General features: G+C 46.9%; 3 protein-coding genes across 6 annotated transcripts in view; 1 reads left to right on the forward strand and 2 right to left on the reverse strand.

The window, feature by feature from the left end:
- Positions 1-1847: 1847 nt before the first annotated feature.
- On the forward strand, positions 1848-14515 carry SLC6A20 (solute carrier family 6 member 20). Of its 2 annotated transcripts, none has more exons than XM_040074331.2 (11): positions 1848-2006; positions 6004-6144; positions 6846-6937; positions 7642-7869; positions 8819-8929; positions 9301-9602; positions 10477-10639; positions 10934-11138; positions 11889-12048; positions 13079-13244; positions 14164-14515. In XM_040074331.2, the coding sequence occupies exons 1-11, from the start codon at positions 1886-1888 to the stop codon at positions 14311-14313; spliced, it is 1839 nt and encodes a 612-aa protein (XP_039930265.1). In that variant the 5' UTR covers positions 1848-1885; the 3' UTR covers positions 14314-14515. The 2 variants fall into 2 exon arrangements, with proteins under 2 accessions (XP_039930265.1, XP_039930256.1); XM_040074322.2 differs by having other exon boundaries at positions 9361-9602.
- A 616-nt stretch (positions 14516-15131) lies between these two features.
- Positions 15132-21319, reverse strand: SNRPD1 (small nuclear ribonucleoprotein D1 polypeptide). Its single transcript, XM_040074341.2, has 4 exons — positions 21184-21319; positions 20582-20658; positions 17983-18174; positions 15132-15762 (listed from the first exon to the last, which is right to left on the reverse strand). Exons 1-4 carry the CDS (start codon positions 21195-21197, stop codon positions 15686-15688), a joined length of 360 nt encoding a protein of 119 aa, XP_039930275.1. The 5' UTR covers positions 21198-21319; the 3' UTR covers positions 15132-15685.
- A 677-nt stretch (positions 21320-21996) lies between these two features.
- The window catches only part of SACM1L (SAC1 like phosphatidylinositide phosphatase), a 30050-nt gene continuing 27691 nt past the window's right edge, over positions 21997-24355 (reverse strand). For 2 of the 3 annotated variants that reach the window (XM_040065166.1, XM_040065175.1), the window contains one exon: positions 21997-24059. In XM_040065166.1, coding sequence (XP_039921100.1) covers positions 23923-24059 — 137 coding nt within the window. In that variant the 3' untranslated portion in view covers positions 21997-23922. The remainder of the gene's footprint in view (positions 24060-24355) is intronic. The other variant, XR_005701000.2, reaches the window with a different exon arrangement.

Below are 24355 nucleotides of genomic sequence, written 5' to 3' on the forward strand. Positions count from 1 at the left end.
ATTCACACAGAAGCATCCCAAGTGGTAGTGATATGCTATTATTTAAGGCCGTCCTCTTAGCAAATTATTTAATTTGCTATTTATATACATCATTTATAATAAATCCCACTGCCATGGACAGGCATTTGACTTTTTAATAATTTGCAAATATTTTCATGATGTGGGTCAACTCACATTCTTTGTGTGTGTCTTTCAGTTTAACAGCTTATGGATTTAAAATTACCTTGGATTATTCTTTCCAGCAGAATTCTAGGTTATACCCGTGAGACATACTGTCAGGGCTAGCTGGCATGTTGCAGTTCTGCAGGCAAGACAAGAACTGCACGGATACTGCCAAAAAATTCACAAACTCCCTCAAAACTGTACTACAGGCAGCTTTGGCAAACCCTGCTGTTTTCCAATGACAACTTACATCTCTAGCACTGCTAAAACACGCTCCAAAGAATGGATGCACTTATGGGAAATGTGTAAAACTCTTGCCATCACCTTTTTTAGCAGACAGAAAAGTGGTGTCCCACTGTGTGGCTTTGGCAATACAAGTGGCTGGTCAGCAGGTCCACCAGAGTGCTGCTGCTGGGCTCAGCAGCACTGCACAACACACTGTGCAGTTTGGGCTCCCATCCAAAGGCCCCGGGGTTGGGGTTCTCACCCGTACCCACAGCTGGAGGCCTTGGCTCGGCCAGTGCCCAATGGGATGCTGGAGCGGCACACACAGAACTGGCAGGGGGCAAATTCCTGGCACTGGAGGAATGAGACTGACAGCAGCTGAGCAAATTTTACTTGTAAAGCGGTCCTGAAAGGTGTCCTGGAAAAAAACCATTTAAAAAGAGGAAGGGAGCTGAATCCTTAGAGTTGCTCAGCTACTTTTTATTGCTACAGCTTCCTTCACTGGGAGATCTGTCCAAAGTGGCAGAGCTCAAAGTGTACTTTGGCAGGGGCCCAAACACACAGGGTTCATGTTCAGACCTGGCACCTCAGTGTGCCTTCAGAGCACCCAAAGGCCCCCTAGATCCTTCTGCCTCCACAATGGTCACAGGCACCTTTTTCCACTGGCCTTTGTATTTGGTCCTTGCTGCTTCCAAATATTTTAAAACAGCAACCCCTCATAGAAGTTCACCTGCAGCAGTGGGGTTTGAGCATGAAGGTAAGTGAAAAGAGACTGGCTGTTTCCCACTGTCACACACATGCAGAGTATGTAGAGGGAAGGCAGTATTCTGGGAGGGTCAAACTTGAGTGTTGTCAAGTGTGCACCAGGCTGGGGACCTGTGTGACTGATAGGACTGTTTCAAGGCCACTTTTGGAACTGGGGAGTGTGCTGGTTGAGGTGAGCACCAGAGCACAGTGATAGGATGTCTGAGGATTCTGTTTATTCTTACCCTAAAAGCACTGACAGTCTCTAAACCCAGTCCTAATGGTGCAGGAACCCCTCTTCTGTGCAATCAAATTCAAGTTGGTGCCTCATGCACATGAATTCCACTCAGTAGGAAGGGAGTCCTGTGGGGGAGGAGTGTCCCATTTCCAAAACCAAATGGCAGCCCCAGTGTTATTTCCTCACAGCTTCAAGTTGGCATGTGAGTAGATAAAAATCCCTCAGCTCACATCCTTCCCAGAAATGCCAGTCCAAACCCAAGCAGCTATTCACCCAAAGTACCAATTTTTATAGTTCTGTGTGTGTCTATAATCTATTTACCAGCATTCCTATTTCAGTATGTGCCTGTTAATAAGATTAGTAATTAAAAAGCTTGATAGGAATTGGCAAGCATAGCTCCTCCGCCTTTCCCTCCCCTCCAAGTCAGACTGGCGTGGAGTGTGAGGCACGGCTGGCAGAGTACCTGAGGGAGTGAAGGCAGGAGGCTCTGCTGGAACCTCTGCCTGCAAGAAGGCAATGGAGAAATCCCGACCCTTATGGGACAATCCCCTACAGTTTGTTTTCGCCTGCATTTCCTATGCTGTGGGGCTGGGAAATGTGTGGAGGTTTCCATACTTATGTCAGATGTACGGAGGAGGTAAGTGTGGTTTACATTTTCTTGCTTCCCTCGAGGAGGAGTGGGGCAAGCTTTAAGTCCTGAAGTATGTTGTCCAGGTTAATGCTCTGTCCACCCAGCAAGGTCCAGGGCAGAGTAGGAGGTCTGGCTTTCTGTTGGTGTACAATCCGTTTTATGGTGGCTTTATTTTATGTATTCTTTAGCATTCAGCTTTTACCTGACAGCTGCCCCAATATAGTGGTATTTGTTTCCTGTAAGTGTAACGAAACAGTGGGAAGACCTATGTTTTCTAAAAAAAATGGAGGTAGAGTGGGTGATATAGATCCACATAATAGTAATGAATTATATTTTTGCCCCACTGAATCACTCTGAAGGTGTCAGAAACTGGTTCATGTCCTTGTACGTTCACCTCTAGGGACTTGGAAAATATTAAGAAAGGGAGATGATTACACTGTAACTTAAAGATAGCTGTATTAGTTCAAGTACCTGTCGTTAATATCTTGTCTTTTATACAAAGCCTTACTTTAGGAGATGATAACTTTGCTGCAGATCTGCCTTGAAGTTGGCTGAAATGTCTTACTCAGCAGGAGTTCTGCAGATAAAGCCTCCCAGTAACCTTTGAAAACAAGGAATAAATTGATTTGTCCTCCTAAAATAAATAAACCAACCAAAAAGACTCCCAAAACCCTCTCTGAAAGTTTATCCTCCACCTGGGTCCAAACTGAAGGAAGATGATGTTTGTGGCATATATAATCCACAGCAGTTCTTCTTTAGAAATCAAAAGTCTGATAATTAGATTAAGGACCAGTATTAATAATCTCCTCTAGTGTACAGCTACCACTGTTTTGAAGAATCTTTAAAAACAGGCTCTCTGTAAGACAACCAAGTTTTTTACTGCTTCTCATACTCCATTTGTTGTCATAGTTTGGGACTTGTCTCAGTCTTGCATTAGGGGACATGATGAGCATCTGCCTCATCTCCTTCTGGTCTCCTGCCTTTTCTTCCTTTCAGGAAGAAACACTGGGATGTCTTTTTGCTTTTATGCTTGTTTTGTTGGCTTGTATCTTCTGAATGCACTTGTGGTGGTAGGAGTTGGTTCATGCTGCTGTTTGAAAAGCCACCTCGGCGCTGGGACTGCATCAGAGCTATCCTGTGGGATCAGGTCAGAAAAATCCAGATAATATGGTGGGTGGAGTATCAGTAGAAGATAGATGCTGCTGCGGCTGAAGCTTTTTTAGACAGTTTAGATAGCAGAAATGATAGATGTGCTGTAATTTTGTGTGTATTCCCCTACTGCAAAGACTGAAGTAAAGACTTCATATCTGACACTGAATTCTAGCTTAAAATGTGTTTCTGTACACAGTGAAACTGCACGTGATCAGTTCGCTAGCAGCCTGTCATGGCAGACATCCCGCCAGACCGCAAAACTCAGACATTTTGGGGTCTTTGTGTCATTCTTTTAACCGGCCATCCGTATTGTAGTAGGTGGTGAAAATTCTCTGAAATGTAACCAAAACTGGAAAATTTGGTTAACCTGAACAGAAGCTTAAATAAGCTTCCCTGCTCATTGCAGGTGCTTTGGACTAGATGACCTTTAAAAGCTGCCTTCCAACACAAACAGTTCTATGATACACCCAAGTATTTTCTGAAAAGCGTGTTTTATGAGAATATTTTTCCATTATATTTTCCATTATTTTTCTCCTCACCACTTATATTTATGTGGGGAAAGGCAGCTTTTTCTACTGTGAAATTAGAACTCCTCACAGGAGGTTTTGCTCTTCTTAATTGTTTTATTCACTGCCCTCTCAAAGGGGATTCTGTAGTTTTCCAGGAGTTCACAAAACCTGCGCATACAGAACATCATTTCAGGAATTTAAAAGCTGGATATGCCAGGTGCTGGGATTAGGGGGGACGCCAGCTTGCTTGGCATCTTCCCTGTAGTAAAGCACAGAGCCAGCTCCTGTCCTGCCCAGCAGGGCGGTAGAGCCCTTATCGCGAATGATACTGAGTATTTGTAACCTGAGTATTTGTAACCTGAGTGTTTGCAGACTTTGTAACCCGTAGTTCTGTTTATCAGCAGTTTGCCCCCTTCTCCCTGTTTTCCTGCAGGGAGCGTGGCCTGAGCAGAGCAGAGGGATCCAAACCTCGTAGCTGCAGCTTCTCTGTCCCTAAGCAGGCTGGGCTGTGTCTGCAGCGGGGCTGGTGTTCGGCAGCGCTCAGCCCCAGGCGAGGAAGCCCCTGAGCGCCGGGCAGGAGCCTGAGCAGGGGCGAGGGTGCCCCTGGCCAAGCCCAGAGCCTTGAGCAGAGCCAGGGCACACTCCGCGCCTTTGGCCAACTACAGGGATCTGGCCTGGGGGCTGGTTTTTGCACACAGCTGGCACCGGAGGGAGCAACGCCCGGTGTCAATGAGCAGGGAGTTGAGTAGAGCTGCGCTGATTCACAGCTGATAAGGAGCTGGTTTATCGGCTTCCCAGAGTCACTTGTGCGAGACATTTTGGTTCTACTCTTCGGGAAGAGTAGCACTAGGAGCAAGATCTGTGTGCAAACAGGATGCAGAGCAAGGGACAGGGGCTTAGCCCTGACACCCCCAGGTGCGGGGGGACACTGGGGTGAAGAACAAGCCTGAAGGCATTTCTCCTCCTGGCCAGGTGGCACAACCAATGCCAAACATGTGGCAGCGCTGCCGGGAGGGTGAAAACCTTTGCAAGGGCCTAATGCTGATTCCCCCATAGTACATGGCAGAACTCCCTCAGTGGCTGCTGGGGCAGCTCGCACCCCACTGGCACAGAGCAGCTGCAGGAGCTCTTAAACCTCTGACAGCTCCCTTGCGGCATAGGAAGTTATCTAACAGACTAACAAAGGGTTTGTTAATAACAAGAGAGCTGGGAGGTGGGAAATTAATTCCCAGAATAAACCGGATTATTGCTTGGTGTTTATTTCCAGGTCTTTGCCTCAGTCGCTGCATGGAGTTCATTCCTCCAGAGCACTGCACAGAGTCCATTGCAAGGAATGTTAATGCCACAGATTAAATCCTAAATAAGAGATATTTACGTAAATATTTTGGCTTGCTGTAAAAAGGGAAGCAGGGAAGCCTTCACAAAAATCCAGCTTTTGACTCAGTCAGCAGCTCTTTCTGAAGTGAGCCCCAGGTCAAATACAAGGATTTTATTTTTTTCAGGCAGAAATTTAAGCCAAAGCACATCTTGGTTGCCAGGTGGGAGGGTTCTTTTCCTTTTCTCACTGTCAGCCATTCCTGCTGTTCCTCTTCCACAGGAGCATCTCTGTGGCTCTCCATGTGGAGGGAAGCAGGGATGAGCAGCCACACGCAGGCGGAGACTCCATGCCTCTGTCCCAGAGTCTGTTTCCACAGGTGGGGCCCTAGAGGAAAAGCCTTCTTTCATTTGCTGGTGCTTGTGAGCTCAGCATGGGGATTTGGGAGCTTTTTGTCAGGTTTTTTGGTTGGTTGTTTTTTATTTTTAAGCAAGGCCAGAATTAATATGTAACTCAAATCTCTGTTTGACACAGACGTTGCTGTTACCTTTTCTTTGAGCACCTTGGCTGTGAGACAGAACACCCCACCACTGAAATAAATCTTTCCCTTGTCCTCTTTGTCTCATTATCCTTTACAAGGTTTGGCAAGTGGTTGGTTACCCTTTAACAGCCCCAGCCCCCAGCACTGCTCAAACCTCCCGGATGCATCTGGGTAGCGCTGCCACACAGCAGTGCCGACCAACACAGTTTAACAGCAGAAATCCCAGCCCTGCCAAGTCCCTGCGGAAAATTCCCCGTGCCCAGGCAGTCAGCGTCCACCAGCCTCTGGGACGCTGCCTGAAACCTCTGTGAGCTGTCCTTCAGGATTGGGCCGTGCCCTCAGTGCTCAAGGTACCTGGACAGGCCCAGGACACAGACCCAGCCAGCCTCTGGGACACTGGCAGCACGACTTGAACACAAATAGAGCAGTGCAGTGTTTATCTTGCTGCTGACCTGCTGAAGGCTGACTGTAGGTTTGTTCTCACAGGTGGCTTTTTGATCCCATACCTTATCATGCTGATTGCTGAGGGGATGCCGCTGCTGTACTTGGAGCTGGCCGTGGGGCAGCGCATGAGGCAGGGCAGCATCGGCGCCTGGAAAATAATAAGCCCCTACCTCTGCGGCGTTGGTATGTTCTCAGTTTCTATCTTTATTTTAACGTGGGTGATTTTAGATTGGAGAGCTTTCTCTTTCAGAGAAGACACAGGTGGGAGCTCAGGTTTTACTGGGTCTCACCCGGCTGAGCAAAACACCTCATGGCATGCGTTGATCCTGTCCCTGGCACTGGGGCCAGACCCCAGCAATGGGGATTCCTCGGATCTAGACACAAAGGCAGACTGCCAAAATCATGGTGTGAAGGCCAGTGCTAAACCCAGCCCTTGGGGGTGCCTACACTGGGCTTTGACCCCAAGAGCACCTTCTCAATAAGGTCAACATGAGTGATAAAATGATGCCTTAATTTCCTACTGGACCAGTCTACCATTTACCAACATCCACGCTTAGCTACATTTTTATGTTATTAGATTACCCTGAAAACCCAGACTATCATTAGTTTTCGTAAGCATACATGTTATTTATAATGATACATTGAATATTTACTCCTCAGGGCCTAGAGTATCAAATCCAGTTCGGGATAGTCCTGGTGGGAGGAGGAGGAGGAGGCAGTGACTACAGCGACAGGGACATGCCCTGTGTACATGGCTGTGCAGGGACAAAGCTTCTACTGTGTCAGCCATGGCAGTATCACTACTTCCACACCCCACAGATGTCATGGAGCTCTGGGCATTTTGAGGTTTTCTGCTGACCAAGTGTCTCCCTTCATACCCACAGGAGTTGCCAGTGTTGTTGTCTCCTTCTTCCTCTCCATGTACTACAATGTGATAAATGCCTGGGCCTTCTGGTACCTCTTCCACTCCTTCCAGGTGTGTGGGCTCCCAACAGCCCAGTTTGGCCCCCACTGTGGCTGTGGAGGGTCACAGTGGCTTTGCATTGGTGTTGGAAGTTGCATGGTACTGTTGTCAGCTGGGAATGGGGAGGTGGAGGGGTGTCAAAAGCTTTAAAAACCCAGGGGTTTGCTGGAGAGAAAAATGGGGCAGTGGCGTCCGCCTCCACGGTCTTCCCAGAGGCACTGGCCACTGTCTTCTCCTCACCATGGAATTCAGGTCAAGGCCAGGCTTGTGACGCTTAGGTCACATGTGCCTTGGTGCTGGGGCGTCCTGCACGCTGGGATGGGTCTGTCTGATGGCAGGGGAGAGGTTTGGCCCCAAGGCAGAGGATTGGAGAGTGTCATCCCCAGGGAAGCGGATTAAAGAGGCTCAGTCCTAGGGGAGAGAATCAGTCTGGTCATCTGCAAGGAAGAGGGACAGAACGGTCCTTGGGTAGGGGTTCAGAAAGGGTCATCCCCAGGGGATCAGTCCTCGGGGAGAGGGTCATTCCCAAGGGAGATTGTCAAAAGATGCAATCCCCAGGGGAGAGGGTCATCCCCAGCCCCGGGCAGCACCAGGCAGAGAGAAGCAAGCCCGGGCAGAAAGCCGCCCTTGCCATCATCCTCCCCGTTCCCCACCGGCACCTGGGCTCTCCCTGCAGTGCCGACAGCCCGCACTCACTCCATGCCCCCTCCTGCCAGGACCCCCTGCCATGGGCCACCTGCCCCCTCAACAGCAACCGCACGGGCTACGAGGAGGAGTGTGAGAAGACATCGTCCACGCAGTACTTCTGGTACCGCCAGACCCTGAACATCTCCCCGTCGCTGGAGACCAGCGGGAGCGTGCAGTGGGAGCAGGCGCTGTGCCTGACGCTGGCCTGGCTCGTGGTTTACCTCTGCATCCTCCGCGGCACCGCCTCCACCGGCAAGGTGAGAGAGGGGCACAGCACTGCCGGGCCCGGCCGGGCCGTGGGGAGGGAAAAGGAGCGCTGGCAGGCACTGAGGAAGGGCTGCTGTGCCTTGGGGTCACGGCATCTCCCCCGGAGCACCGAGCTCTGCTGCCTCTGCTGCCCGGCCAAGTTGCAGCTGAAGCAGGATCGGTCAAAACATTGAGTGATACTGAAAAAATAACCCAGAGAAGTGCTTCGAACACAGCCAGCCCTCTGCAAAAGCACTTGTCAGGCTGCTGGCCACGAGGAAAGCTGCCTGCCCCAGCAGAGTAGATGTCTATTCCTTGGTCTTTGCAGGAAAAACAAGACGTCTACTGGACATTTTTTGCTTGCTTTTTATTCACAGCAGAAGTTATGAGGAAGGGGGGAGAAAAACCCCAGTGTCCTGGCTGAGCCTGGACTAAGCAGCAAGCTGAGGGCTGTAATCCCCAAATCGTTTTAGCCAAATACAGAAAGCCAAGAGACTGTAAATTAGGAATAACCTCTTAAACTTGCTGCAACTGATTCAATTAAATTTTGATGCAATTTGGTTAAATTCAAATTTGATTTTGACCTTTCACGAGCGCTGCTTGCCTTCTTTGTGAATGACTTTTGCCTAATGAGTTTTTGATAGAGAGTTATGAACTGGTGTTATGCCACTAAATGATGCAGAACTGAGTTTGTGGATGCTGCAGATATTTTAGATTTTTGCTTGATTTCCAGTCAAAGAGAAGACACTTGGAACAATAGTGCAGGTCTTCAGTATTATTAAAACTTGTTTTCCTAAAATGTAAATCTAAAGTTAGATTTGTCTGATAATATTTCTTGCAAGATTAATACAGGATAGCAAACACAATAATGGAAATTATTTATGTAAAGTGAGACTGACATAGCAGATTAGCTTCATCTTACATATTCTTTAGACTAAGGTCTTTACCTTCTTTCTCCAGGTCGTCTATGTGACAGCCTCTTTGCCATACTGTGTTCTCATCATATACCTCATCAGAGGATTAACACTTCACGGAGCTTTGAATGGGCTCGTCTACATGTTCACACCAAAGGTACAGAAAAACTATTGCATTTTTCAGGAAACGTTATCAGTTACCGAGCAGGTGCGTTTTTAAAAGATCTTGGTCCTTTTTTTTTTTTTTTTTTTTTTTTTTTTTTTTTTTTTTTTTTTTTTTTTTTTTTTATATACTGAATTTTGCAGCAGCAGCACAGGTCTGGCAGCTGGAAACCTCAGCTGTGAATGGCTGGAGGCTGCCATGGTGCCCAAAAGCTGCTTGCTTTTTCCTGCAGAAAAAGACTTTCCTATCGTATAACCTATTACTTTCAGTCAGAGCAGTAACCCTGCCCAAAAGCACCCCTGACCTGTAATGAGTGCACAAAAGGCCCCGTCCTTGCCCTTTTCCCCATCCCTGCAGGCTGGAAGGGGCAGTGCTGGGCACTCTGTGGAACTTCATGGTCTTGCTCTCTTGTCTGGCTTTTGCAGCTGGAGCAGCTGTCGAACCCCAAGACCTGGATCAGCGCTGCCACGCAGATCTTCTTCTCGCTGGGCCTTGGCTTCGGCAGCCTCATTGCCTTTGCTAGCTACAACGAGCCCAGCAACAACTGCCAGAGACACGCCATCATCGTGTCCCTCATCAACAGCACCACCTCCATATTTGCCAGCATTGTCACTTTCTCCATCTACGGCTTCAAGGCGACCTTTAACTATGAGAGCTGTATCAACAAGTAAGAGCACGGCGTTTCACTGGTTTTCCAGCTGCAAGCTGTTCTGGGGCAGGTGAGGGGGGAGATAAATAAATAACAGCTCACAGCACTGCCAGCACTGCCCCAAGACCAGAGCTGATAGTGCTCTAATAAAGCTAAAGGAGGTATTCAAAGCAATGAAGCCTGAGATGAAAGGTCAGAGCTCTTTGCCTTTTGACACCTGAGTGCTGCTTCTAGGCACAGGCCTGGCCAAGAGGCTGAGTTTGTCTGGGCAGGTCACAGAGACATTTCCCCTGCGTTCTCGTCCTGGCCCATGCTCCAGAGAGTGTGGGGGAGCTGATGAATAAATGCAGTGATGCTCAGACCCCCCTTTTTAAGGCTAATCCCTTGAATTCCAGGAGCTCAGCCTCCTTGGCTGCGATGCTCTCCAAGTGCCCAGCAGCCTGCAGGATTGTGTCCTGCAGCTGCAAGCTTGCGTGCAGTCCCTGGCCCAGGGTCCATGGCAGTTACACATTTACTCATATTTTTAGAGCTTTTAATCTATGTGCTGATCAGAGAGGAAACCAAGCTGCTAGTCCTTGCTTGTTGCCAAAAGACTTTAACGTTGGTGGGGCGTGGATGTGAGACCGCAGGGCAAAGGGAAAGAGACAGCAGCCAGCACTGGCCAGCACCCAAAATACCTGCCTGGGAGCAGCAGTGTGGGCACAGGAGCTGCTCCCTCCAAGGCACAAATGAGCACAAGGCTGCCCGTGTCCCAATGCTGTGCTGGAAGTGCTGCTCTCACTAAGAGAGACTGAAGCCCCGGGGCCAGCAAAGCATCCCCACAGGGCCAATGGAGAATACGGATGAGGTGTTCTGGGCCTGAAAGCCACTAAATTCCTGTAATCCTTCCCAGGGTGATCCTGCTGCTGCTGAATGCTTTTGACCTGGAGGAAGGCTCTGTAACAGCAGACAACCTCAATGAGATGAAAGATTACCTCATGGCCACCTACCCACAGGAATACGCCCAATTAGCGCCACAGATTAAAAACTGCAGCTTGGAAGCTGAACTAGACACAGTGAGTTGCCGCTTTGTGTGTCTCCTTTGCTCCCGCTGAGCCCAGGGAGCCAACCCTGTGAGCCCAGGAGCCGCCTGGGGAGGGCTGGGGATCGTTTCTACATCTCAGGATGGGGCAGGGGCTTGCTTGGGTCATTAGCATCCAGTGTCTGTGCAGTTGGGATAACACGGTGAAGACCTCACCTGTCTTTGCTGTGTATTTTGTCATGACACAGAGCCACCCTCTTTTGTCTTATGTCCTTTATTGAGCTGAGGAGCTGCCTGTAACTCAGCTTTCTCCCCTTGTCTCCATCAGGCTGTCCAGGGGACAGGATTGGCATTTATAGTCTATTCTGAAGCGATCAAAAACATGGAGGTGCCCCAGCTGTACTCAGTGCTCTACTTCTTTATGCTGCTGATGCTGGGCATTGGCAGCATGCTGGGGAACACGGCTGCCATCCTCACGCCACTGACCGACAGCAGGGTCATTGCCTCCCGCTTTCCCAAGGAGGTGATCTCAGGTAAGCACCCGCCAGGCTGCAGCACGGGACACACGGCGATCACGCGTGCGTGTGTGGGCGCAGAAGCTGTGGTGTCCCGCTGCCGAACGGAGTGCAAATCCACTCTCTGACCTAGCACGGAGCAGGGAATAACAAACGTGCTGCTGGAAGGATTTGCCTGCCCATGTGAAATCCTGCCCATCCTGTGCTGCCCTTTCCCTTGGGAGCTCCCAAGGCACTAGAGCAGGCCTGGCTGTGCATTTCCAGGATTCCCGACACAGCCCAGCTTCTTTAGACTCTGGACTGGCGAAACTCAAAGGGAGGGTACAAATGGCAACACAGTTGCAGCAAGTAGCCCTTCAGTCACATCACCAGTATCATCCCAACCATGAATCCCAATCCTCAGTCGGTGGTCAAAAGAAATAGGTGCTCCTGTCTGGGCAGGGAAATCAGTTATCCTGCCTTAAAACCTTTTAGCTGAATGCCCAGTGGCCACAGCAGATGCTGCATGCACGTGTGACGAGGCTGTAGCTAAGACTTGGTTGTCTTGACCATGTCTGGGGTGATGTGCTGTGACAGTGCAGGTCTAAGGAGCAGCAGTTTAACAGCAGCCACACATGCAAAGGGGCAGGTCTTTTCCACATGAGAAAAAAAATCCTTCCCCTCAGAGAAAGCTGTTCAGCAGGAAGCCATCAGCTTTTTAGTCACAAGAAGTGTGGTATTTTCCCTACATAAACTTCCAGATGTGCACGATCCGTTTTATCTGCACAGGTGTTGTGTGTTTCATGAATTGTATAATTGGCCTGATCTTCACCCTGGAGGCTGGAAATTACTGGTTTGACATCTTCAATGACTACGCAGCCACCCTCTCCCTGCTGCTCATCGTGCTGGTGGAAACCATCGCTGTGTGTTACATCTACGGGTTAAGGAGGTAAAAGCTGGAGCCCTGCTTCCTTCCTAGTGGGACAGCTGTGGGAGCAGCCAGGGGCCAAGAATAAAAATACTGCCTTGGGATAAACGTTTCTCCAGTGCTATAGGATCAGCAAGGGGATGGGAGTCTCCCCTGTCCTGCAGACACCTCCCAGGGCTTTGACTTAGGGCTGTGAGGAGCCAGGCTGGGCTGGCACCATTGCTGCTGGAAGGGGTGGTTAAGGAGTTGTACACACAGCTCCCTGCTCCTGTCTGGTTGCAGGAGCAACTTCTGCCAAAACTCTGCTCCTCCCACGACAGGAATTCTGCACGAGCACAAGAGTGCCAGTAAGTCTGGTTTCAAAGGTGGTCACCTCGCACATTGTTTGTCTCCCAAGTCAATCCTTGTGTGTAAAAGGAAGCTCTGGAATCAGGAGAAGTTCTGAACAGCAAAAGTGTTTGAAAATAGCAGAAAGGAAAGGCTTCAGCATTTGCTTTGTTGGTCTGCCAGCACATAGGATGTCCAGGCCCAAACATGGGTATTTCCTCCCTGATGAGTTCAAAGCCTCTGAGTCAGATCCAGGTTTCCTGTGAGATTTTAGGTACCATTCCCAGTGTTAGTACTTTCTCAAAAACAGTCAAGTAACAGCACTGAGAACACAGCTCCACAAACCCAACTGTTTTCTCCACAACACTTCAGCATCATTGCTTCTCTCTGTCAGCTCACATCAGTAACATCCCAAGCTTACACTTCAGGCAGAACTTTCTGGCTGTACGTATTTCTAGCTACTCTCTGCCACTTGGGATTCTCTTGGGAGCCTTACTGTATTTTTTGATTTCCCCTCACCTTGATTCTGGTGAGCCAGCTTTTCAGACAATAATTCTCTGCTCATTTGTGGTGAATTGTACTCCCCTTTCTCATCTGCCACACTCGATCCTGTACGTGGTTTTTGAAGTAACTCAGAACAAGGTATTGATCGAATATCTGTAACCGGTCTCAAAAATACACCTATGGTGTTCTTCACAAAAATGTTTGGTTTTCTTTTGAACAGATTTGAGAAAGATCTTTACACCATGATTGGACGCAAGCCAAACTGGTATTGGAAAATTATGTGGGCTTTTGTTAGTCCACTGCTAATTATAAGCCTATTTATTTTTTACCTCACCGACTATATCGTCACAGGAACATTGCAATACCAAGCATGGGATGCCACACAGGTAAGAGTTTTCAGTTTGGGCTTTTTCCTGTTTCAAACTTTCCTTAGTTTAAAACTGAAAAGGATACAAAGCTTCCTTCCTAAATACAAAATAGCTTTCGGAAAGTAAGTAGCTGGAGTTAGGGTCATCCCTTAATTTTGTAGAAAGGAAAACCAGGGAAAACTTGACATAGTGATGATGTAATGATTCTGTAAAATCAACTAACTTCCCTCTATGATTCTTAATCAACCCTTCACAGATTTAAATTTCATTCATGTTGAAGACATAAATATCATCTTTAAAAATACACTTTTAAACCCTCTGCTTTCAAAGTGTATTTACTTTGAAAAAAATTAGTGGTATTTTAACAGAACTGAGCTGCTGTTGGAAAAAAAAAATTCTAATTTCCATATACATTCTTCTTCATGACCAGAACCCTTTCTTAAGATTACTGAACTGTGCATTTATCACAGAGCAGTTACTATTGGATAAGTAGACACTAGTTTCATAACCCTTTGTGGAAATGTTTCCATCATGCAGGAACAAAGCACAAAATTGTTTTCATGTCACGGCCAATTTGGGACTCATGGCGGGCCTGGCCTGTTGACTGGGTGTCAGCATGAGCCCACAGGCTCCAGGAGAGGAACAGAGACCTGACAGAGGTCAGCACCCAGCCACCTCATTAAGAAACACAAATCAAGCCAAAATTTGCTCTTTACCAAAGCCTGCAGGAGGATTTTCCCCAATCCTGTTGTTAGCAGCTCTGTTCTTGTCAGTTTTCAGTGTGTATGGTTGGACAAAGAACACCAAGGGTAGCTGTGGGGCTGCCAAACTGAAAATGCTTCTGAGAGGCCCTGCTTAGATCCATACACACAGCTTTGCTCCTGGCCCGACTCGGGAACAGATCCGACAGACCCAACACTGCTTTTCTCCCTTGCAGGGGCAGCTGGTGACCAAGGATTACCCAGGCTATGCCCTGGCAGTGATCGGGTTGCTGGTGGCAGCATCCACCATGTGCATACCCCTGGGAGCACTAGTGACTTTTATAAGGAAGAGACTGAAGAGGGAACGAGTTTCAACTGTTGCGTGAAAGCTGACAGCTGCATTTGGGAAGACCGTCACCAGTGACTGGGCACTTCTGGAAGACAGCAGCAACCATTATTTGTAGCAGCTATTTATAGAGTTGAGAATGGTGGGTGCTAAAATGACCAAAAAGTGCTCTTGGGAGGTTCCACAATGGTTTGGGGGGAAAAAAAAAAAAAAAAAAAAGCTCTTCTGTAACAAGATGAAGCTTTAAAATGGCCTCTGTAAAAGATGTGAGAAGAGAAGAGAAGAGCAGCTCACAAAATGCAAGCTAGCACAAATTAAGCAGCACATCAGCCCATTACACATTAGGTGATTATCTTCCACTGATGTAGCACTGCCTGTGCGGATACATGAACAAGCAAGCATGTTCCTGCACCAACGTACCAGCAAATACCCTCACACCATTCAAGACATTTGAGCGTACTCAGTGTTCGAAATGACGTCTGTATTTCATCAACAGGTGAAACTGCTGAAGTCTGGCTATGAGAATGTGACAACTGCCTTCCTACATGGGAGTACTCAGCAGGATGGCATTGGGAGATAAATGTGGCCAGCATGGCTTCTTTTATACTTGTGTCCAGTAAAGCAGTGAATATATATATTTATATATGCATATATCTATATATATGCACACATATGTGTGAGCTGCACAAGTTCTCCCACCTTCAGAAGCAAGCTTCCAATTTCAGTATGCAACTGCACGCTATGCTGTACTTTGTATTTTCTAGGGATGTACTTTAAGTACACTAGAAGGTATCTGTGATAAAGCTGCTTTATGAGCCCCACCCAAACAAAACTGCCATATAATTAGCTTTGACAAAGTTCATATCCAGGTATTCTTTAATCATCAGATGTAACAGTCCAGCAGTTCCACGGACCTGGTTAATTTCCCTGTGTAAATGTTTTATAAAGAAAGCAACATGTTTAAATTGCAAGCTTCATGTAATAGAAAACATTAAAACTATATCTATGAACTTTAGAAAAGGTTGCTCTGAAGAACAGTAATAGAGACACACTCATGGGACAGGGCTTCTTAATACAGCATCTTAACTATGGAACCATTAGAAGATGGCAAGTGCCTTAGAAAAGTGGGATTAATTTCAAACATTGCTAAAGCACAACACAATCTCTCGTTCTGGGGCAAAAAGCAAAGGGAACTGTACAGTCTCCAGGGGTGGGTGACAGTGACAACCAAGATCCATGTAGTCTGCAACAGCCCTAGAAACAGGACACACCTGCCTCCCTCCCTGGGCTTTGCTAACAAAGGAAAAACACCTTTTCACATTTCAGTTTATTAAAAATGGATACCATAAACAGACCTGTACAAAAAATAGCTGAGATTGCTCAAAACTTGGCAGGAGTTGCATGACGAGAAGTTATCGTCTTGGGCCTCCTCTTCCTCTTCCACGACCTCGGCCTCTGCCACGGCCTCTTCCACGGCCTCTTCCAGCAACTTGGAAGGTAAAAGAATAAGGGAAAATCAAGTGAGATCCAGGAATGCTTCCATTTTGATTAAAACATTCTCTATTGAGCATAATCACCACACTGCTCTCTTGTGATAAGACATTAAGTTAGGTATTAAGTCTGTTAATGCTCAGTAAGTTTCAGGCAGTATTTTCATCTTTTGTGTTAGTTCTTCCAGTATACAACCTCCAGAGACTACTGTCTGTCCTTGGTTTCACTGCAGAAAACAAGGGCACAAAACAGTTGGCTGCCCCCAAATGACTGGATAATCTGACAGAAAACTAGGATTCCTCCTTTAGATACATATATACAGTCTAGGTTTCTAGAGAGAAATGTGAATTTTGACATGCTGTGAGATTCCCAAACCCATCCTGTCTCAGGCACTATGTGGAAGGTCAGCATTTTGAAAGGATCCTAGCATCCAACAGCTCCTACTGGTCTCAGTCATGCCTCTGCCAACTGCAGATGTGATTCTAAGGCAAGGGTCTTGACTGTGTGCTCCCAGTTTTAATTACTGCTATTTAATTGTAAAGGGAAGACAGAATCATAGGACAATGCCTGCCACAAGCAACTGCTGAATGTCTCTCTCATAAAGAAATGTGACCCACCAGGTTGCAAGGACACTTTACATTGCAAACTTTACATTATTGGTTCATTTCAAACACGTTTGTGAGTGCAGGGCTCAAAAACATACTGAAAATTCTGTAAAAGCCAGAGGCTCTCTATGAGACAGCCACTGGCACCCACATTCAAGGAGCAGGCTGTGACAGTTATTCCGGGGCATAGGTTAGAAATGCAGAAAAGACAGAAGGACAAGAGACACAGGACACATTTGACATAAGCAAGGTATCATTATATTGCTGGTAATACACTGACCCTGTAAAATCCATGGAAGCATCAACCCCAGCTGGAGGATGACAGCATCAGCAGCTGTACTCACCAAGCACCAGCATGCTTGGCCCCAAGGCACACATGGCACACACATCCGAGCCAGCATCCTGCCCTTTCCTGACCACTTGCCGAGGACTGATGAAGGGTTTTACACTTCTGAAGCCCTAGGGCATTTATGGAAGGCAAAGCACAGCACAGCTTTGGTCTGAGAGCGCTTCCGCACACCGTGGACGCAGGGAGCATCGAATGGAGGTAACCGGAGGTATCACGGCTGCTTTCCCCAAAGCTGACACCAAGTAGGGATGTTCTTGCTCATACCACGCCATGAGGTTCAGGAAAAAAAGCAATCCAACCACACTAATTTCTCTGTGTGGTCAGATTGTTTTTAATGAACTTGAGAGGAGCAAAGCCCCTTCGGGAGTTTTACCCTTATTCCCTATCAAGGCAGCAGCCGCAGCGCTCGCACTTGGTGCTGCGCACCCGAGGCTCTTCACCAGTGCAGAACACCCTGCACACCCACGTACTTCAACACTAATTACAGGAGAAATGATTTTAGAGCACAATTAGCTTTCAGTGTTTTAGCTTACAGCTCAGTGTTTTAAAAACACACAGATTAACTGGTGGGCAAAATACATACTGCTGCTGATTTCCTGGGGTTTACTGGAGACTCATCTTGAATAGTGTGGATTAAACTTTAGTTACTGTCTATACTATTAGGCTCTAAAGGAAAAAGGTTTCTATTCAGCAGCACTTAAAAAAAAAAAAAATCCAGGAAGATCAGAAGAGCAGAGACTGGAACACTACTGGGAGCCAAAGCTGGAGATGTGCTCACTGGAATACAGCCTTGATTCCCTCGGGTTCTCAAGTCCTTTAAATTCAGAGATAGCATTTTTATCCCCCACCAAATTTCAGTGAACTGTTCAGCACCATTTGAGATACTGTCCTGTACTTTTTATCTGTGTGAAGCTCTCCATACAAACTGGGGAAACACAGACATCTGGAGAAGAGGAAGTGTAAATCTCTTTGGGTGCCAAATGTAGGCTCAGATAGGCTAAGACTTACTCAAGCTGATAAACATTTACATTTTTAAAAATAGATGCATGAAAAGCCATAGCACAACTTCATGTGAATGAAGCTGTGCAGATGCCAAGGAGGTGGGGAAAGCAGACTGAGCCAGTGCCGTGTCAAACCCTCCGCGATGAAGGAATTCGATGCTGAATGCAGATGTTCAGACACTCAAATCAGACATCTTCAGAGTCACAGTACTAAAATGCACACAAAGGCAGAACAAATACAGACTAGGAAAGCACAGACTCACCTGCTTCTCTTTTCTTGGATTTGACTTTTGGTTCAACATCCACTAGCAAAGTATCCAGAGGTAAACTGTCCGGCAGAATGAAGTAGCGGATGTTGTTCCCTCGAATACTCAGTGTCTCCAGCTGAACGGGCTCTCTGTTCTTCAGTGTCATTTTCACTGCTTTGAGATGCGTGTTCATACTGACATCCACTCCTGAAACAACACAAGCCTGATTTCAGGGATGAGGTCTCTTGTTTTTAAGGATGCACATGAAATGAGATTTATTCTGTTCATCAAGACATGCTTCCACCACTCATGAATTACTTCAGCCTGTCACAGAATGAAACTACATCTCTATTTTCTCTTGAATTATGCCAGTTACAATGAGGGGCCTTTAGCTCCTCATGGTTAGAGATCTTTACCCTGATCTTTAGGTCGTGGCAATAGCTGCTTTGTAAATGGTTAAAGTAACTCTTCTGAACAACAAATAAACTACTGCTTATTACAGAAGGCTAATACTAATCTTTGGTTCTTTAAAAAGAAGTAAAACAAACCTTGGAGGAGGAAAAATAATCTTTTTAATTTCTTTTTTCTGTAAGCCTTAGGAAAATCCAACCACAAAAGCAACATTTACCTTCTGATAAAATACATTCAACACCAGAGTGAATTTTTCTATTAAAGTACATAAAATACCCCACTGCAAGGAACAACCACTGTGGTTATTACAATCTCTGAGAACAGCCAGTACATAAGAACTGTATGGAATCAGTACTGTGCACACTGTTCTGTATTAGGCACATCCCAAACTAGAAACAGCATCTCAGTTGGATGCATATACTATGTAACATCTGTGAGAAGCAATTAAAAAAAAACCCAAAAGTTTTTATTTTGCATATCCGGAGTTTTATGTGGGATTTGATCTCCAGTTGTGGAGACCAAAATGACAGTAACCTTTTTTTCCTATCCTCTCCCCCTCCTTCCAGATTTTACACAGCTTCACCCGACCCAGTCCCTTGGCTGGTGTGAGAGACATTAGACAAAATCTGCCCCTTCATCCCTGCTCCTGCCCTGGCACCAGAAGGAAGAGGAGATTGTGCAATGTTTTTACAGATTCTTAGCAGAAAATGAGAGGCTTTGCTTAACAATTAAACCTGAAGGAGCAGGGAGGTCAGGAGCCCTGCAGTGTGTTTGCTTCCCACCTGGTGGGGCTCAGCAGAGCATGCTGCAATTGGGCACTGAGGTGGCTCATGAGCTCTAACCAAAGCTGATGGACCTGACTGCAAAATAATGCCAGTTTTGAACTCTGCCAAATCCCCACAGATTGCTACTGGCCAAAAAAGCACCTCAGCAATCCTGTGGAATAAAATTCAAACTTAACAAGAGTTGTATTTCCCCCCTCCTCCCACAAGAGTGCCTGGGCAGAAGAACTTCTGAAAGCTGCCTGGGGCTGAGTTTAGGAAGGGAGATGCAGCAGCTTCCTCAGCTCAGCCGTGAGAGTTTGCCTTATTAAACACAATGCCCCACCTACATCCTATCTGACGTCTCTAAGTGCAGCTCACAGAGCACTCTCAGAGCAACGTCCCTCACTGAGGTTATTAAAGCAAACAAAATAGCCTGCACGTGTTTTAAACTGAGAATAATGTACCCCACAGAATTCCCTGCAACTTTCAGCTCAGCAATACAAAGCAGCACCTGGTAATCAGGAACCTACAGGACACAGCTGTGGCAGCAGCAGCGGAGCAGATTCTCTTGGCCAGGACTTCTCTTTGCCCTGCATCCCACACCCGGCTCTGGTTTTCAAACCTGCCTCTCATGAAATCAAACGTATGCAAATACACATTTCCATCTAGATTTGCCTTAAGAAAAAAAACGTGCTCAACAGAAACAATTGACTTTATTTTTTAGATTAGAACCGCCTGCATGCAAAATTTAATCAATTTAAGACCACATCAGCTGGAACAGGTTGCCCAGAGAAGCTGTGGATGCCCCATCCCTGGCAGCACTCCAGGTCAGGTTGGATGGGGCTCTGAACAACCTGGTCTAGTGGAATGCTACGCATGGCAGAGGGATAGAACTGGATGATCTGTAATGTCCCTTCCAACCCAGCATCAACTCCATGACTGTGCTACTAAAATTCTAAGAGACTACCTAGCAAGGTTTAGAGGTTTGCCTCCTTCCCCCAACCTGAGCCTGTCTGCAGGCAAAGCTGCAGCTGGGCTCAGAGGCTCCCAGTACTACAGTGAATTTACAGCTCCCAGCAGAACCTTTAAAACAAAAAAATCTCTGGCCACGGATGGACTCACCCACGGCCACGCATCAAAGGCAATCCGTGACCCACTGAAATGCCCAAGTACTTTCGCGGTTGCCTATGGAGAGCTGGCTGGTTACAACTCCCCACTGTTCCCAGCAACCCCCGACAATATCCAGACACTTTCGCAACACAAACACACCTCGCACTCGCCCACAAAGGTATGAATTACAAAGCCCGTCTCCCGCATTTTCCCCTGCCGGTCCCCGCAAGAGGGAGCACAGGACAAAATGCTCATTCAAGCCGCGGCTGGCAATTGTCTGCCGAAACGCAACGGGGAATAATTTGCTGTATCCTCCCATCCTGCCGTACCTGTGATCGTTCCATGCACCTGCGTCCCATTCTTCAGCTCAATGGTCACAGTCTCATGGCTCAGCTTCATTAGAAACCTGGGAATTAAAAACGCGTTTAAAAATCCCCAAACCCGTTCACTTCCACATAAAGCCGTACATGTACGACAGACAGCACCAAGCACTTAGTCCTGCATCCTGAGCTCCCAGGCGCAGACGGCGCTCTCGGATTCTGCTGGGAATGGTCAGCGACACACTCCACGGCCACCGGGAGTTGGGACGCTTGAGCGACACACTGCCGGATCCAGCATCCACTTCCAGGCGAAACGGCCATTATTGCACAAAGAAGGAACCATTTTAAAAATCGTTACAAGCCCGGGAAGGAAACGCTGATCCAGTCCGGGGGTTTCCCTCCAGAAAGGGGAGGGGGGCTTTGCGAGCGACCTGCGCAGGCCCCGGGGCGGGAGCGCGGCCCGGCACAGCAGGGCCCCCGCCCGGCCCGGCCCGGCCCGCTCCCGGTGCGGGGAGAGCGCGGGGCAGCGGCCCTGAACGCGCGGGCTCGCCGGCGCCGGCGGGGCCCGGCAATCCGCCTCCATCCGCCCCCATCCGCGCCCCCCCGCTCACCTGACGAGCTTCATGGCGGCGGGAGGGCGGCCCCGGGCGCGGAGCGACGGCGGGCGGGGAGCCCCGGGCGAGCGGAGCCCCGAGCACGGCGGGGCGGAGGCGCCTCTCGGTCAGGCCGCGACGGGCCGCGCGCGCCAAGACGCGGCCGCGACGGCGCCCCCTAGCAGCCCGGCGGACCAACCCCCCCTCCAGAGAGCGGGGAGGCAAAGGGGATGGGGGAAAGGTGACAACGGAAAAGAGGTTTTACAGCTACCAGCTCTGCCTTCCTTAATTTAAAATAAATTCTAGTACACCCCGCCCGCCCGTTCCTTTTAAACCTGCTTTGAGCTTTAAAAAAGAAAAATCCATGGCCTTGAACCTGTAAAGCACTAATTTATTGTTAAAAAAAGTTACAGCTTCAGGATCTAGAACTGCAATAGCACCACTTTTCTCTGTGCATGTCAGTCTCTTCCCCTAACGAAGGTAAAAGGAAAAAGCCCCCTTAAATTTTCCCCTATTGGTATGGTCAGTAAGACGCTAAAGTGCTCTTGGTAAGGAAAGAGGCAAAGAGCCACTGGCCCTGAGCAGAGGTGACGCGGGGCACGCAGCACTGGAGCGCTCTAGCCACAGCTGCAGCCATGGCTGAGAGGAGCAGAACATCACACAGTGCAAACTGGCACCAGGCACTGTGTGAGATCATCACTGTTCGAGTGATGAGCCCCACCTGCCACAAGTGCACACAAAACTGAAGCATCTTTCAGGTGTGAAACAGCTCCTATGGAACAATTTGGGAACAGTCTGCTTCAAAGCACAAAATGCACTGCAGACAGTACATCTAGAAAAGTTGAACATTTTATTGTCATTTAGGAGTAGTACACCATCTGTGATTTTAGAAATACAGACTCTTTGCAAAGCACTGAGACACAGGTGCCTTCCAACTTCTAAAACCTACATTATTCTATGTCTTACAAACCTTTTATATTAGCAATTCAAGTTTGGTCTTTGCTGCAACAACTTAGTTCTAGATTGCAAGACAACTGAGCCAAGTTTCAAACACTCCACCTGCCAGTGAGCCACCAGAACCACTGCTTTCAAATACTGAGTCTATGATGTTCTTGTACTTTGTGCCCATGAGGGAGTTCACCTCTGAAAATTTTAAGTTAGGAAGATTTTCCAGTTAGCCACCAACTGGTTTTTTGCCATTACAGCATCTAGAAGCTAATGGCTACTTTGCAAGTACTAGTGCTCATGAACAGGTTATGTTTACACAAAACCCAGAGAGGCCTCCAGAAACATTCAAGGTTAAAACGAACAGTTGCAAAAGAAAAAAAAAAAAAAAATCTGTACATATTTTCAGTCATAACACAAGGGAACACTGGAGTATCAGTGTTTTGTGTTCTAGCTTCAATAGTGACACCTGTGCTAAGTCCTAGTAGTACTCTACATGTCTGTCCCTTCCCCCCATTTAAATTTTATACTTGCAATCTGAATATACAGCTGTACTTACAGGAAATATTAAACAATGCACAGCGCCTTAAGCAAGTTCCAAGTCTGGTTTTGAACAAACCATATAAAATAAGTGACAAAATAGTTTAAAATTGGTCCTTATTTTTATACAGCTTGGAAGCACTAAATTTAAAGACACACATTAACCAGCACAAATTAGTCTGCAGCTTTTTTTTTTTTCTTAAAAGAGTGTGTTACAGTATCATGCATGAAAAGCAAGCTGCTGCTCCCAAGTAGAAATACAGAGTTTAGACTTAGTGATTTCCCCTCAGGCTGTTATTCTTTCTTCCATAAATTATTTCAACATAACCAAGGATAGAAGCAGCTGACTAGCAAAACAATATGAAGTTCACCTTTTATGTTGTGATCCATTCTTAAAGTAATGAAGTACTTTGGAACTTTAGCATAAGGAAGGTTGAATAAACACTGCAAAGGACTTTTACATTCTTTGATTTTGTTTACATCTTCAGAAAGAAAATTCTACATTTTAACTCGCTAACTACTGGATTTTCATATGGAGACTGTAGTACTGAAACAGTGCAAGACATTTGCAACTTCAGGAACATCCAATTACACTGCCCTTTCACCCAAACAATGATTAGCAGAATATTGCATCAGTTCTAGATAAACAAGACAGGACAAAAACCTTGTTTTAGAACAGCATTAGGATTCAAAAATCGTTCATATTTAGTGAAAAGAATCCACACATGAATATGCACAAAGGACTCCTTAACAGAGACTTTATCACAATAAACGTAATCCAGCTGTAAGTCTGGACCTAGACTTTTTATTGGTATGAAGCCGTATTTGTTCAGAGACCACTATCAGATGTTCCATTATTAATGCTTCAACATTTGGGTATTTTGAGACACAAATAGCATCAGAGTTCTCTCCTGTCAAGAACAAAACACCAGCTGAAACAACCCAGGTGGAGGACGAGCTTAAGCAGTCCACTTAAACCCCAAAACATTCCAGACACCAAAAAGCTGGCTTTTGTCTTTGCATCACCCCAGTAAGAATGGAGCCCTGTTCACTAATGCAATATTCCAAAGACCATTGCAACCAAGACTGTCGAGGCAGGTCTCAGTTGAAAGCTACCACCACCACAGGACATAATTTCCTTAGCCCTGACCCCCCCCACTGCCAAGGAAGAATGTTCGTAAGAGCATTTTTTGTGTGGAAAGCAGGTCAGTAGAGACTCCAAGCGTGGCTTGAAGAATCCTCAGTACCAAGCCGCTTTCCACACACACAAATTCAGTCCATCTTCTCCTTCTGGACCAGCTTGGGTGCATCTACAAAATCCTTGCCGTTGTAAAGGATGATAGCGAAAGTTCCAAAGCTGGCACTTCCCCAGAAAAGCACATAGGCCAGTGTCTCAGTCCATGTATCACCTGAGAAGAAGAGTCATATAAACCTTTTAGCTCATTATCTCCAATTAGCAGACAGTTCTACTTTAGGACAAATACAAATATTTCAAGCTCTCCCTCAGATCTGTTGTCAAATGAAATCAGAAGTCTTTCACAGATCTTTTTCTGTTTCCTTACCTTGGAAAGTTTGTATTTGCCACACAATTCTTGGAACACATTGAACAGAGATTTATGGAAGTCAGTCAAAAACTCTACTGGCACTAATGTTAGAAAATTCAAGGCAAAAACAGAAGGCAAAAAACTTCACCACTCCCAACACA

Source organism: Hirundo rustica, chromosome 1 (assembly GCF_015227805.2).
Source record: "Hirundo rustica isolate bHirRus1 chromosome 1, bHirRus1.pri.v3, whole genome shotgun sequence".
Taxonomy (NCBI): Eukaryota; Metazoa; Chordata; class Aves; order Passeriformes; family Hirundinidae; genus Hirundo; species Hirundo rustica.

What these genes read in the sequence shown, in the direction of transcription:
- SLC6A20 (XM_040074331.2), top strand. Translation starts at nt 1,886, where the DNA reads ATGGAGAAATCCCGACCCTTATGGGACAATCCCCTACAGTTTGTTTTC. An exon ending in TACATCTACGGGTTAAGGAG is followed by an intron (nt 12,049 to 13,078) that starts GTAAAAGCTGGA and finishes TCTTTTGAACAG; the next exon opens with ATTTGAGAAAGATCTTTACA. An exon ending in AAGCATGGGATGCCACACAG is followed by an intron (nt 13,245 to 14,163) that starts GTAAGAGTTTTC and finishes TCTCCCTTGCAG; the next exon opens with GGGCAGCTGGTGACCAAGGA.
- SNRPD1 (XM_040074341.2), bottom strand. An exon ending in GGTGCATGGAACGATCACAG is followed by an intron (nt 18,175 to 20,581) that starts GTACGGCAGGAT and finishes GTGTTGTTTCAG; the next exon opens with GAGTGGATGTCAGTATGAAC. An exon ending in ATCCAAGAAAAGAGAAGCAG is followed by an intron (nt 15,763 to 17,982) that starts GTGAGTCTGTGC and finishes TTACCTTCCAAG; the next exon opens with TTGCTGGAAGAGGCCGTGGA.